This window comes from Podarcis filfolensis (genome assembly GCF_964270895.1).
Source record: "Podarcis filfolensis genome assembly, chromosome: 14".
NCBI lineage: Eukaryota > Metazoa > Chordata > Lepidosauria > Squamata > Lacertidae > Podarcis > Podarcis filfolensis.
In genome coordinates, this window is record NC_139616.1 from 50,360,132 (window position 1) to 50,372,212 (window position 12,081).

The 12,081-nt window shown below is 47.8% G+C and overlaps 1 protein-coding gene and 1 long non-coding RNA gene across 9 annotated transcripts in view; one reads left to right on the top strand and one right to left on the bottom strand.

Moving 5' to 3' along the window:
* The window catches only part of SDK1 (sidekick cell adhesion molecule 1), a 575,941-nt gene extending 567,528 nt beyond the window's left edge, over positions 1-8,413 (top strand). For all 8 annotated transcript variants that reach the window (XM_083585530.1, XM_083585534.1, XM_083585535.1 and 5 more), the window contains one exon: positions 7,752-8,413. In XM_083585530.1, coding sequence (XP_083441656.1) covers positions 7,752-8,024 — 273 coding nt within the window. In that variant the 3' untranslated portion in view covers positions 8,025-8,413. The remainder of the gene's footprint in view (positions 1-7,751) is intronic.
* Positions 5,435-7,720, bottom strand: LOC310749303. The gene is made up of 2 exons (XR_014541548.1): positions 7,282-7,720; positions 5,435-5,609 (listed from the first exon to the last, which is right to left on the bottom strand). It is a non-coding gene; the product is annotated as an uncharacterized lncRNA (long non-coding RNA).
* Positions 8,414-12,081: the final 3,668 nt, after the last annotated feature.

The following is a 12,081-nucleotide window of genomic DNA, read 5'->3' on the forward strand; positions in this document are numbered from 1 at the left end:
CCTGAAAGAGGACTAGCTTGCCCTTTTATCAAGAAGAATCCTGGAAGAAGCTGGCTTGGGCAACGGAGCAGGGAGGCAGATGACAGTCCGCCTTCCTTCTCTGTTGGTTGCCTGCCTTCCTCCTCTCCTTAATTGCCTCTGGCGACCACTGGCTGCTTTGCGTTGCCCTCTGACCAGCCTGCCAGGTAGGCAGCGTCCCTCGTTGTGCCATCTCCAGCCGTTCCTGGCGATGTACATACATTATCTTGAGATTATACTCCCAGTGGCTCTGCTCCTCTCCCTTTGACAACCTGGAATTAAACCTGCCATTAGCGGAGCGTGCTGGGCATAAATATGAATGTCGCCATGCCGCTTTTTGTTATTCATGTCAGGAGTTCCATGTGCCGGTTCCTGATAGTGCATAATGACCATCTCCTGCCCGAGGCAACTCCTGCATGCAGGCGCGGCAGACGCAGAGGTCGCCGGAGTCTATCCATTCTCTCGTTACGCTCTCTCCTTGCCCTTGATGTCAAGCATACGGAGCCCAGGGCTTCCTAGCAGAGCCTCGCAGCTGAGGCACAGGCCAGCTTTTGTGGCAGGCGAAATGAGGCCCCCATTTTCCTCCAGAGCTTTGATATCCAATCAGTCTCCACTGGCCCTTTGATGCTTGCTTCTTTCCAGCAGTGTGCTGCACTTGGAGAAAATACTAATGGACACACTCAGAGGTGACAGGCTCTTTTGATCATTGTGGAAAAATGGCATTAGCCATATTTGTGTGTGTGTGTGTGTGTGTGTGTGTGTGTGTGTGTGTGTGTGGTGCATCAATTTTATCTCATTCTATTATCTTTCCTGGTGCCATTTTAGGGTGGTGGCTGTTGTTTTCCTTCAGCTTTTGTTATTCTAAGACTTCCGAGGAGATGAGCTTTTGCTTACCCGAGGATTTCAGCCACTCCATCTTCACGGGGGGAAGATGTTGTGCAGGATGTAGGGGACGAAGCACCTCATTTCTTAGGAGGACTTGGCCAGATGCTCTTCCGTGCGCAGCCGAGCCTATTTAAGCTTGTCAAAGGGCCGTTTCCCTTTGATAAAACTTCCTGTGTACAGGATGCCATCAAATGCCGAGACAGCCAAGGCCAAAATCATCTCGATACGTTTTCCCGTTAAATCTTCATCCCCAGGCTTTAAGATGTTGCAGCTGTGCTCGTGATGGAGAGGCGACCTGCTTTCACACACGTCCCTGTGACTGATGCTGTGGTTGCTGCAGCCTGGCTCCGAAGCACACGAGCGGCTCATGCTGTAGATTTGAGCCCTGGATCTATCACTGGCCACTGAAGTGAAACACTCCAGTGCTCAAATCTTCAGTACGAGCAGCTCCTATGCTTGGAGGGGCAGGTGTGAGTGGAGGGCGGGGGCTGGATTATGGCAGTAGGGCGGTCCTTAGATACATACACGCTTTCCCCCAACACTGCTTGCTTGGGTCTGCAGAAGAGGCAGCCCTATCAATAGGCAGAGTCCAAAGGCCAATCAAGGGCTCCCCCAAAAATTCCTGTCCAACCCCCCAAATACAGGGAGCTAGCAAAAGCCCATCCTGCTTAGGGAAGGAGGGCTCTGCAGTGGGAAGTTAGGGGAGGAGCACCCTAATATAGCCTTTGCCCCCTCAAACCTAACATGCTGCAATAGCCATGTGAACATCCCCCAGCTCCTGCCACAGGCAATACCACCTGTGTCCTCTTTCCCAGGGGAACTGGGGTGTAGCAAAGACACCCCCATTGAAATTTGGAGTGACATCCTCCAAAATCCTGTTTATTCGAGAGCAGGCGAACACATTCCAAAACAGACCTGCACTTGAGGGCTGGAGCGTTTGCAAGAGAGACCTGGCAAGCCAAGGCAGTTTAACGCCTCGCCCAATTCTCCTCTACAGAAGCCCCCTTCCCCTTAACCCATTCCCCATTTAGCCAGGCATGGAGACCAGAGAACACCCGATGGGGTGGGAGGGGGGACTTGCATTTCACAAGAGAACTGGCAGAAGTGAGGAAGCGCCAGCACCCCCTCGCCTGCCTCTTCTCCCTACAACCCCACCCCATACCTTCCGCAGCCATGGGGTCGAAAACATATATTTGCTGAAGCCGACACATAGTTGTGCCCTGAACCCACACTGACCTCCTGTGACCCTATTTAAGCAGCATGGCTGTTAAGCTGAAAGTTTTGGACACCCTCCAACATAAATAAAGGCTTTTAATGAGGTCAAGCCACTTGCATAAATAATGTTTTTTTCCACCCACACTGCTAGAAAAGCCATACAGAGCAAAAAGCTGAGAGACGAGAGAGAGAGAGAGAGAGTGCTTGCCCAAATAAGAACGCACGAAGCTGCCTTATAGTGAGTCAGATCACTGGTCCATCTTGCTCACTGCTGTCCACACTGACTGACAGCTGCTCTCCAGGGTTCGAGGCAGGAGTCACTTTCCCATCCCTCCCTGCGGGTGCCAGAGATTCAGCAGACATCTAGTGTCCAGAACAAGAGAACCAATAGTACCACTCCCTTCTGCCTTGGTCAAAACACACCTGGAGTCCTGTGTCCAGTTCTGGCTGCCACAATTTAAGAAGGATATTGACAAGCTGAAGGTTTGCAGATGATCAAGGGTCTGGGAGGGAGTTGGATCTGCTTAGCCTGGATAAGACTGAGAGGGGAAAGAATAGCCACCTCCAGTGCCGGATTTATGTATAAGCTAAACAAGCTATAGTTTAGGGCCCCACTCTCTTGGAGGCCCCCCAAAAATTTCACTATTAATATACTTCTGCTTAATTGTATTTCAATTCAACAATTACTTTGATAAAATACTTACTTTGTTATGTGCAAATGGCTTGGGATACCTATTAGGTCCATAAATTACGATATAGCATATATTCGACACGAAAAACAGCAACAATTTGTTGTTGGCAAAGGACAGCTGGACATATAAAGGGCCCCATTACCTTCAGGAGCTTAGGGCCTCGTCAAACCTAAATCCGGCCCTGGCCACCTCCATCACTTGGAAGACGGAGCTAGCTTGTTTTCTGTAGGAGCCGAACCAATGGATTAAAATTGCAAGGAAAAGAATTAGGGAGAGCTTCCATTTGACATTGGAATGGACAATCTCAGAAGGTGATGGACTCTCTTCGCTGGAGGTTTTTAAGCATAGGTTGGGTGGCCATCGGTCGGGGGTGCTTTAGCTGTGATTCCTGAATTTCAGGGGGTTGGACTAGATGACCCTTGGTGTCCTCTACAGGTGTATGGTTCTACAAGCCTGGGACCTTCTGCCCACAGCATGACCACTCTGTCTCCCAAAGCAGACACACAGGCAGTTGCTCGTGGGCCCCTTTCAGACTCATACAGGTTTCCAGGAGCCACAAGACCCTTTCTTCTTCTGCGACTAACTAGCAGAGAATTTGTTCCTACTGGAACAGAGGGGATGCAGAGCGAGTCAGTCAGAACAGGGAGGCGGACAAAGGCAGGGCCCACTTAGGACTTGGCAGCCCCTTCCCACCCTCCTTGAGACCCCCGACAGAGTTGGGCGTATTTCCACCGCAGTCTTTTGAAAGCTCCTGGATATACGGGGCTGTTCCCTCCGCCGCCAGCTATAAATAAATGCACACAATTCCTTTTCTCCAGCCATTTTCAAAAGAAATTTGACAGCCACAACTGTTTTTAAATTCCATGTAATGCCGGCCTTAGACTAAACTAGCCGGCTAGTCCCTAATTTGTCCCCCTAATAGCGTTTGTTTCTTTCATCTCGCCAATAAAAAAATACTTTAAATTGTCAGGCATTTTCTCTGTTTTGTTGCTTCCCAGGCATCCGCACACCTTTGCTTGTCAATTTCTAATCTAGCGGTGCACCCATTCAGATTCAAGGCCGTTGCCGTTGCCTGGGCAACTGGCCTGCAGATGCGGCAGAGGAGTGGCCTGCCTGCCGCGCAGCCGAGGAGACGGCGGCCCTGCAGCATTTCCATTTTGTCAATAGTTTTGAATCATTAAAAATAATATGTCCACTCTAAAGCATAATCCTGCTGGAGGAGCAATTTGTGTAATAATGGGGGGGGGGAGGCGGGGGGAGGAACAGACTTCAAGAGTCCCCCTGAGTTAAGAGCGCCAGGATTGCCTTTCCCAGAACCCACCGAGTTCCAGATGGCGCACTGGGCAATTGTTAGCTGCGACTGCATTTAAAATATTCAAACACACCAGGGAAGGCTGGAGACGCATCGGCCCTTTTGGATCGCCCCATTGTCTCCTGCTGCCCATAACCAGCCACCTCCACAGACCTGGCCACCACCTTCCTCACTCTGCCTTCTTCTGTGTATTAGAAGAAGATTGATTTACATTTACATTCCCAACATGCCTGGGATCACAGAGGTGGCTGTGACCAAGGGGTCGCTTCCCACAGTGTCTGCAGGTGGACAGGTCACTCAGCTGGTCTTCTGCCATGCCCAGTCCAGAAAAGTCTTTCTTTCTATCTATCTATCTATCTATCTATCTATCTATCTATCTATCTATCATCTATCTATCTATCTATCTATCTATCTGCTTGCTTGCTTGCTTGCTTGCTTGCTTGCTTGCTTGCTTGCTTGGGTCCATTTTATGCATTATATTTTGCCTTTCTCTAAAGCATCCCAGCGTGCATTTTGAAAGGAGGGTGTGCAGACCCCATGCACAGCTCAGCTGTACAGGCTCTGCCTCGCAAGCAGAAGGCCCTCAGCATCTCCAGCTAGCAGGGGAGAGACTCCTGGAGAGCTGCTGCCAGTCAGTGTAGACAATACTGAACTAGATGGACCAAGGGTCTGACTCGGTCTAAGGCAGCTTCCTATTCCTGAGAGTTTGGGAGGTGGGAGTAGGCTGAAGGCATGAGTCCCTTCCAGTTCCTGAATCCAAGAGGGATTCAATTGCTAGAATGGCCGGACAAGTTCCTTGGTAATGGTCCCCTTAAGTCTGGGTCATCAAGGTAACAAAGGGAGTGGCTCTGTGCCAGAGGACAAATGGATGGGCCCCCTCCTTCAACTGTCTGTTAGTTAGAAAGACAAAAGCCAGAGTCCAGGGGTGTGTGAGCTGGAAGCAGGCTGGGCAGCTGGGAGACAGAGCCATGCTTGAGCCCTGGTGGAATCCAAGGCTGTAGCTGGGGGGGGGGGAGGGGAGGAAGATGCTCTTGGGGTCCGAATTAAGCTCAGGTTGTAGATATTTGTAAATAAACTGTATATCACAAAGACACCACAGTCTCTGTTGTCCTTCATGCCAAGGAAGCCAAACCCTGGTAAAACAATACCACTCAGAGATGGAGGTGGCATGCAACATTATGTAAAGATGGAAGGGGAGAAGGAAATTGACCCCTCTCATTTCATTTTGTTTCTGCTTGGCTGGATTCCTTATTACCTTGTAAGCCTCCCAGAGGCCCTGGTTGTTGGGCAATATAAAAATAACATACATAAATAATTCTCCTTATTTATATGCCTCCTAATAATGGAAGGTTATTTCTGATGGAGCATAGCAGGATGTGATGGTTTTCCTGAGGTCTTTTTGACACACTGGGGGAGGATGTGTGTTCCCACGGAGTCGTTGTCTTCGTATATCAGAAGGTCAACAGGGTAGAGGGAGGAGAGCCTGTCTAAAGAGGAGAAAAAGCAAGGGGTTAATGATAGGTAGCTTTTTAGGTGTGATCTTCACCCTAGGAGCATTAGTCTGTCCTTGACAACACAAGGTGGTGTTTGAGACCATCTCCCTCTTCTAGTGGTTTTTAATTTTGGAGAGCTTGGAATCTTAAAGGCTGATTTCAAGAGGGAATTCGAGAACGCATTCCCCATGCCATGGGACAATTCAAAGGCCACAACTGCTCACTTATGTCAACATCCTTCATTTCTGAAGTTATTTGTACATCCTCAAGATGGAAAGCCCCCACAAGTTAAGGCACCTCGAAAAATGACAATGGTCTCCATCTGGTGCATGTGATTGACTGTCCTTGCAATTTGCTGGAATGTTCTTTGGAATCACTGTTAAGCAAAATCCCCATTTTGCACCCACAATGTCATTTTGGTAAATAGCACCTGCCTCGTATTTTTGACCAGTTCCACGATTAAGGCTTATGCTCAAATAGGTACTAGATTAATAATCTCTTGACTATACTGGTTATTGTTATCAGTATCATCATTTTGTGTTAACACATGTAAAATATTGTGGAGCTTTTTTCAATAGCCTTCGTATTTTGGATGGTCAAATACTTTTCTTCATTACCTTTCCTAATTAGCCAGCGTGCCTTTCCAAATGTGCAGTTTGCATACCTGCTCTCATTCTGGATTTCCCCTACCTTGTTCCATTCAATCCCCACCCCCCGTGTCTTACCCCCCCCCCCCAAAAAAAATCACATGGATAACATGCAGCTTCTTACCTAAATCCACTACTGAAAAACAGGACATGGAATTTCTCATTATACGGGCAGCTGCAAAGTGTGAATTGATTTTATGCATTTCAAACTGTATCCTGCAAGGTTTAGGGTTCTCAAATGCATTTTAAGAAACAGCTAAAATACAGAATGTTGCATTTAAAGATAATAAATGAAATCCTTGGACCTTTGAATTTCTCCCGACAGATAAATAGCAATCGCCCTGAGCCAGGGTCAGAACTGGCCTTGCCATAAATTGAAGATGGTTGAGGTACCTTCTTCCTCCCTGTGGGTTTGGGGGCTGTTAATTGGGTAGGGTGGGCAGCCAGCAGATCTAAGCCACAGGCCAGAATCCTCTGCACAAGAGAAGCTAAACCCTGATTGAGTTGGTATGGAGGGGAGGCTTTTCGTTTATTTGAAAGTATGGCATAGTATATTTTTATTTAAATTGTGTTATACTCAAGTAAAAAACAAAACAAAACAAAAACTGTGCATGGGGAAAATGTTCTACATCAGCAACAACAAGGAAGCAGATGAATTTTATCCAATAAAGGAAAGGGGCCAGCAGTCATTGCATGGGGCATGATATAATAAATCTGGGCCAGGCAAGCAAATTGGAAGGGCATGGAAGCAAAATGTTGAAGAGAAATAATCTCTTAGGGTCACCTATGATCAGATTGACTATAGCCAGTCTCGGATGAGGTTGCATTGCCTGTCCCATAACAAGACCGTTTTCCAAAATAATTGCACAAGTGTGCATTCCCACCATATATTGCTCAATGGACCAGTGGGTGAAAATAGCATCCATCACTAACTGTCAGGCTTCGGAGAAACAGCTTCCTCCCGCCCCACCCCACCCTTGTCCGTGCATCAGCAGAACAAAGCAATTAGAGTCCCTTACCAGTTTAAGAATGTTTAATGATCAGAGCAAAAAAACAACACAGCCATTCTTTGAATAAAGGTACTTCCCTCCTACTCCCACCTCCCCAAGTTATCTTCGTCACTTCCCCCTTCTTGCAACCTGATCTCACAACCCCTGAACCTTCTGCGTAGCAACCTTATCAACTCTCCTTGCCTTTGGAGAGAGAGGCTGGACACTGTCAAGCGAAGGGGAGTCCGTTATCTCTCTCTCTCTTCCTGTTCTGCTTCTACTAGCTGCTCCCCACTCGGCTCTGCCCAGCTGTTGTTTTCCAAACTATGCCCCTCTGCAAACCAATTCTCTAAATCTATACTGCTCCACTGTTCCTGGGCAGCTTCAGGATCCTGGTCAGGAGCAAGAAGAGGGGGAGGTTCCCACCATTCCTCTTTGGAGCTGTAATCCTCAGTCTGGTCTCTGACACTAACAGACCTTTTCTCTCTTGAAACCTGCAGGCGACGGACTCAGACTACGAGGACGAGTTGCCCAAGCACTCCTTTGTCAACCACTACATGAGCGACCCCACGTACTACAACTCGTGGAAGCGCCAGCCAAAGACCACAAAGCACCCGGCGCCATACCGGTATGAGGAGTGTGTGGCAAGCGAGGCCGAGCCTTACTTCCAGACTGTCATCACGACACAGAGCTCAGGAGGGGTGTACACCCCGACGGGACAGCCTGCGCCAGGCTCACGGACTCCAGTCACCGGCTTCTCCTCCTTCGTCTGACACCTGGGGGGGGGGAGAGAAGGGAAAGGAGGGGAAATCAGCCACGCCAACTCAGCCGCCAGCTGAGTTCAGGGCAACCGCCAACCCAACCGGATGACTGTATGCGTGGCAGGTGCAGTGAACTGTGGGTAAAAAAAAAAATTCTCTTATCAGGGTAGAATGGATGTACATGTGAATGTCTTCTTCTATTTTTCCCCTCCCAAGACAATCAACTCTTTAAGACATGGAGCTGACCTAGATGAACTTGCTTTGATTTTTCTTTTCCCCTCCTCCTCCTCCTTCTTAAAGAAACCCCATCACACACAAATGATGGCAATTTTAACCACTTTGGAATATGATTTAAGGGGGTTTTTTAATTGATAATAAACAAAAATGCTTTTGTAACGCTGCTTTTGGAAGCAGCTTGCGATGTGTTCCTCTCTTTCCCCCACTTTCCTTTCTCAAGCCAAGGAGATGAATTCTGTTCTTGTGGAAACTTGGTGGCCCCATCGTGATGTAATTTGAAGCCGAAACCATCCTGCCTTCTGAACACTCTTCCCTTCTCCTGTTATCTGGGTGAATTAGGAGGTTGGGGGGACTTTTAAGAATGGTTTCTCTCTCACACACACACAGACACTCTTTGCTGCTTCTGCCTTAGAAGCACCAGCCGAATCACTTAGTCTCAATGTCATGTCTTTCCTGTATGCCTGCAAGGTTCACTCCTGGTGGTTTTGTGATCAACCTTCTCTCTCGCCTTCGTTTCTATTCTGTTCCAGTTGAGCTTGTTGTGCTCCTAAAGATATTCCCCTCTCCAGGGTTTCTGTCAGACATGTCAGCTGACAAGCACCAAAAAAGCGTCAGGTCAGCCTCCCCCCCAATCTTGGTGCCATCCAGATGTTTTGGACTACAGTTTCCACCCCTCTGCCTGGGGCAGATGGGAGTTGTGGTCCAATAACATCTGGGCTGCGTTAGGTGAAACAGCTGGGGGGAAAGGCCTGACGAGGTGTCCGTTTTGCGCTTATTGTGGGTCTGGGTCCTCCTTTGTTGATTGCATGTGCCAATGTCCTTTGTAAATCTGAAAGAAAAGGAAAAACTGCCAGCAAGAAGAAGAGGGTCTGTGAAATGAATGCAGCATTTGTGGACCGGTGGGGAGAACGCGCTAGTTGGACAACACTTCTGTCATTTCTTTAAAAAGCGTCTTTCCATATAAAGGAAACCAACCGACCCCTCCCTCAGTTGCTGGGATGCTGTTCTGCAGCTTTGTAAAAAAAAAAAAAAGAGGGGGGTACATGTTGTTAACACCAGATTTATTTGATTTTTTTATAAAATGTATATTTTTAATGATTTTTTTTTAAAAAAATACAAAGACACATCAGACTCTACTGGGTGAGGGTTTCTTTGGTGCCTTTTTGTAATGATTCAGCTGAGCATACAAGACAAGCAGCTATGAGACCTTGAGGAGTGGAGCTCCGGTGGGTTCAGGAACCACAGCGTTACCAATTGCCTCCTGCCCATTCCCTCCCTGCACTGCTGCCTCTGTGGTCTGCAGCCAAGAGAGCCCCTCCCGTGCGAAAGGCGGCTTTGTTCTTCCCCTTGTTGCAGGCTGCCCCGTCTTTGACCCACACGGGAAGCCGCTGGCTCTTTTATCCCAAGGCACATTATGTTCATTGCTGCATATCTGAAAGAGAGGCGCTGGTGACGACTGCCCGGGAACAGAAAGGGCTGCTTGCACACAAACAGCATCTTTAGAATTGCTGCTTCCCCGGGTCCCTGCCCCCCAGAACAAGGGCTCGGCCCTAAAAGCTGGCCTTCATCTTTGCCTGTGGTCCTCCTCTCGGGGCTTCCAGCCTTGAAGCTCTTGTTTGCTCTTTGTTCCCAAGCTAAGGAGGCGGGTAGCTGTTGTGTTGCGTTTGTCCTGCCAGTCTCATGACTCATTCCCATTTGTGTCCAGCCAGGGCAGGGCAGGTTATGCCAAAGCTGCGTTTGCATATCTGGACTGCTTCCGCCTCTGTTTTTCAAATCTCTGGATCAAGCCAAACTTGTATTTAAGTGAAATCAGAGTGGCAGGCGGTGTGTTGCTTTCACCGCAGTTACACAGACTGCGAAGTTGCCGCATTGAACCTCCTGAAGGGTCCCTTGGCACCTCCTGGAGAGATGCCTCTTTGATCCTGTCCATTGCACTGTAAGAACAAGCAAGGTCATTCTATGTGCTGATCTTGGGTTTGTTTTCTGCTGAAGCAAAAGGGAGGGAAATGATGCACAAAATCGAAATTTCTGGAGCTGAAATGGTCAATGGGCGAATGGCCTTGAGTTCCCTACTGCTTCCATTTCTAGGTTTCAGAACTTGAGTTTCACCTCACAAGGCCTGTGCATGAAACCTCTTGTTTGAATTAGGAACCTCAACATTTTATTTTCTCTGAATGCGTTGCAACTGCACATCTTTGACAGCAAGTCCAATTGTTTAGGTCAACATGAGAGTTAGATTCCCAGCAACACCACCTGCTCCTGCTCCTCCAGGCCTTTGAAGCTGAGGTCACTGTTCACATTTCCAGGGAACTCCTCTGTGTCACAGGTACAAAGTGCTACAGAGAGGGGGCTCCCTTCCAGGGTTGTGTTCATATAATAAAGGGGGCCAGATGGAACGATGTGAAATATGGAAAGAACCAAGAGTGTTGCCATGATTGTTCTCTGCACTTCAACGAGTCTCCAGAGTCTTGCTTTAAATGATTATGCTTGCTTCCATTTTGTGTCTTTGGGGTATAACACAAACCTGGATATAGGTGATTTTATATATTAATAGAAATTGTGCATATTAATAGAAATTATGCAGTGCATTTCCCCATGAAATCCAAGAATTGCAATGGTTTGGTGGTGTTGACTGGCTGATAGAACATTGTTGGGTCTCTTCTACTAAACGGGACCAGTGTGTTGAACTTTTCCTGCAACCTGTAAAAATAAGAATTGCCTTTCATGGATCAGACCAAGGCTCATCTAGTGCACCAACCTGTCTCTTTCATATAGCCAGCCTTATGCACTGGGAAGACAGGTCATGTCTTGTTCTTTGACCCTTGTCTCCAGAGTTAGAAGTATACTGCAGCTGAGTCCCATTTAGTTAGCAAGGCTGAACAACCGACTGCTTTCATTCTGTCTTCTTCCACTCAGGTGTGAGTGCCATAGTGGAAACGCCATCAGCAATACTGAAGAGGGAGGGGTTAGCAGACTCAGGGGAGAAAGAACTAGAGGGGGGGACCCCTAAAGGGAATCCTAAAAATAGCCCAGTGAGGAGCGAATGTGCTCAGTTGCAAAAGAATGCTGACTGACAATTCAGAGAGGGAACGGAATGGAGTATTGTGCCGGAGGGCATGGCTGGCTGGCACACGCCACACTGCAACTTTTTTTGCAGGTTCCACTTGTCTTCTCACCTATTATTATTTGTCCGATGTCTCACCTGCCCTTTACTGTGAAGCCCCAGGGCTGGTTACTACAGTGTAAAAACACAATATGAGAATCAGGTAAAATAAATTAGGCCTTCTGAGGGATGATTCTCTGAAAGGAGATCTTCTCTGAAAGGAGTCTGGCTTTCAGAAAGCTCCCCCCCCCCCCCCGGCTTCTTAATGCATTTGAGGGGATGGTCTTAGACAGCCACCCTAGCCCCCGAAACAAGAATTTATCATGGAAAGAGACTTAAAGAAGAAGAGGAAATCCAGAAAGCCATTCCCTCCTTGCCCATCCATTGGCCTTTCAAGTGGGAGACATCAGGGGTGATTCTTATAAGACTCGTTGACACTAACAGAGTAATTTCTGTTCTCCCAATCCACATCCATCTCTGTAATTGTGTTTTTATTGGCTGTGTTTATTCAGTTACAATTGAGTCCAGAGAGGGGAGGGCAATTGAAAAGCACAGAATTGGATATCCTCAAGACACAGGAATTAAATTATACCTCTCTCCCTTCATTATCATGTATTAGGGGCTTGACAAGGCTGGGCTCCCCTATGCAGCCCCCACAGCGGCTATAAAAATGGGATTAATCATGAGAGGGTTGGGGTTTGGGGGGTTTCTCTCTCCTTTTTTTGCTAT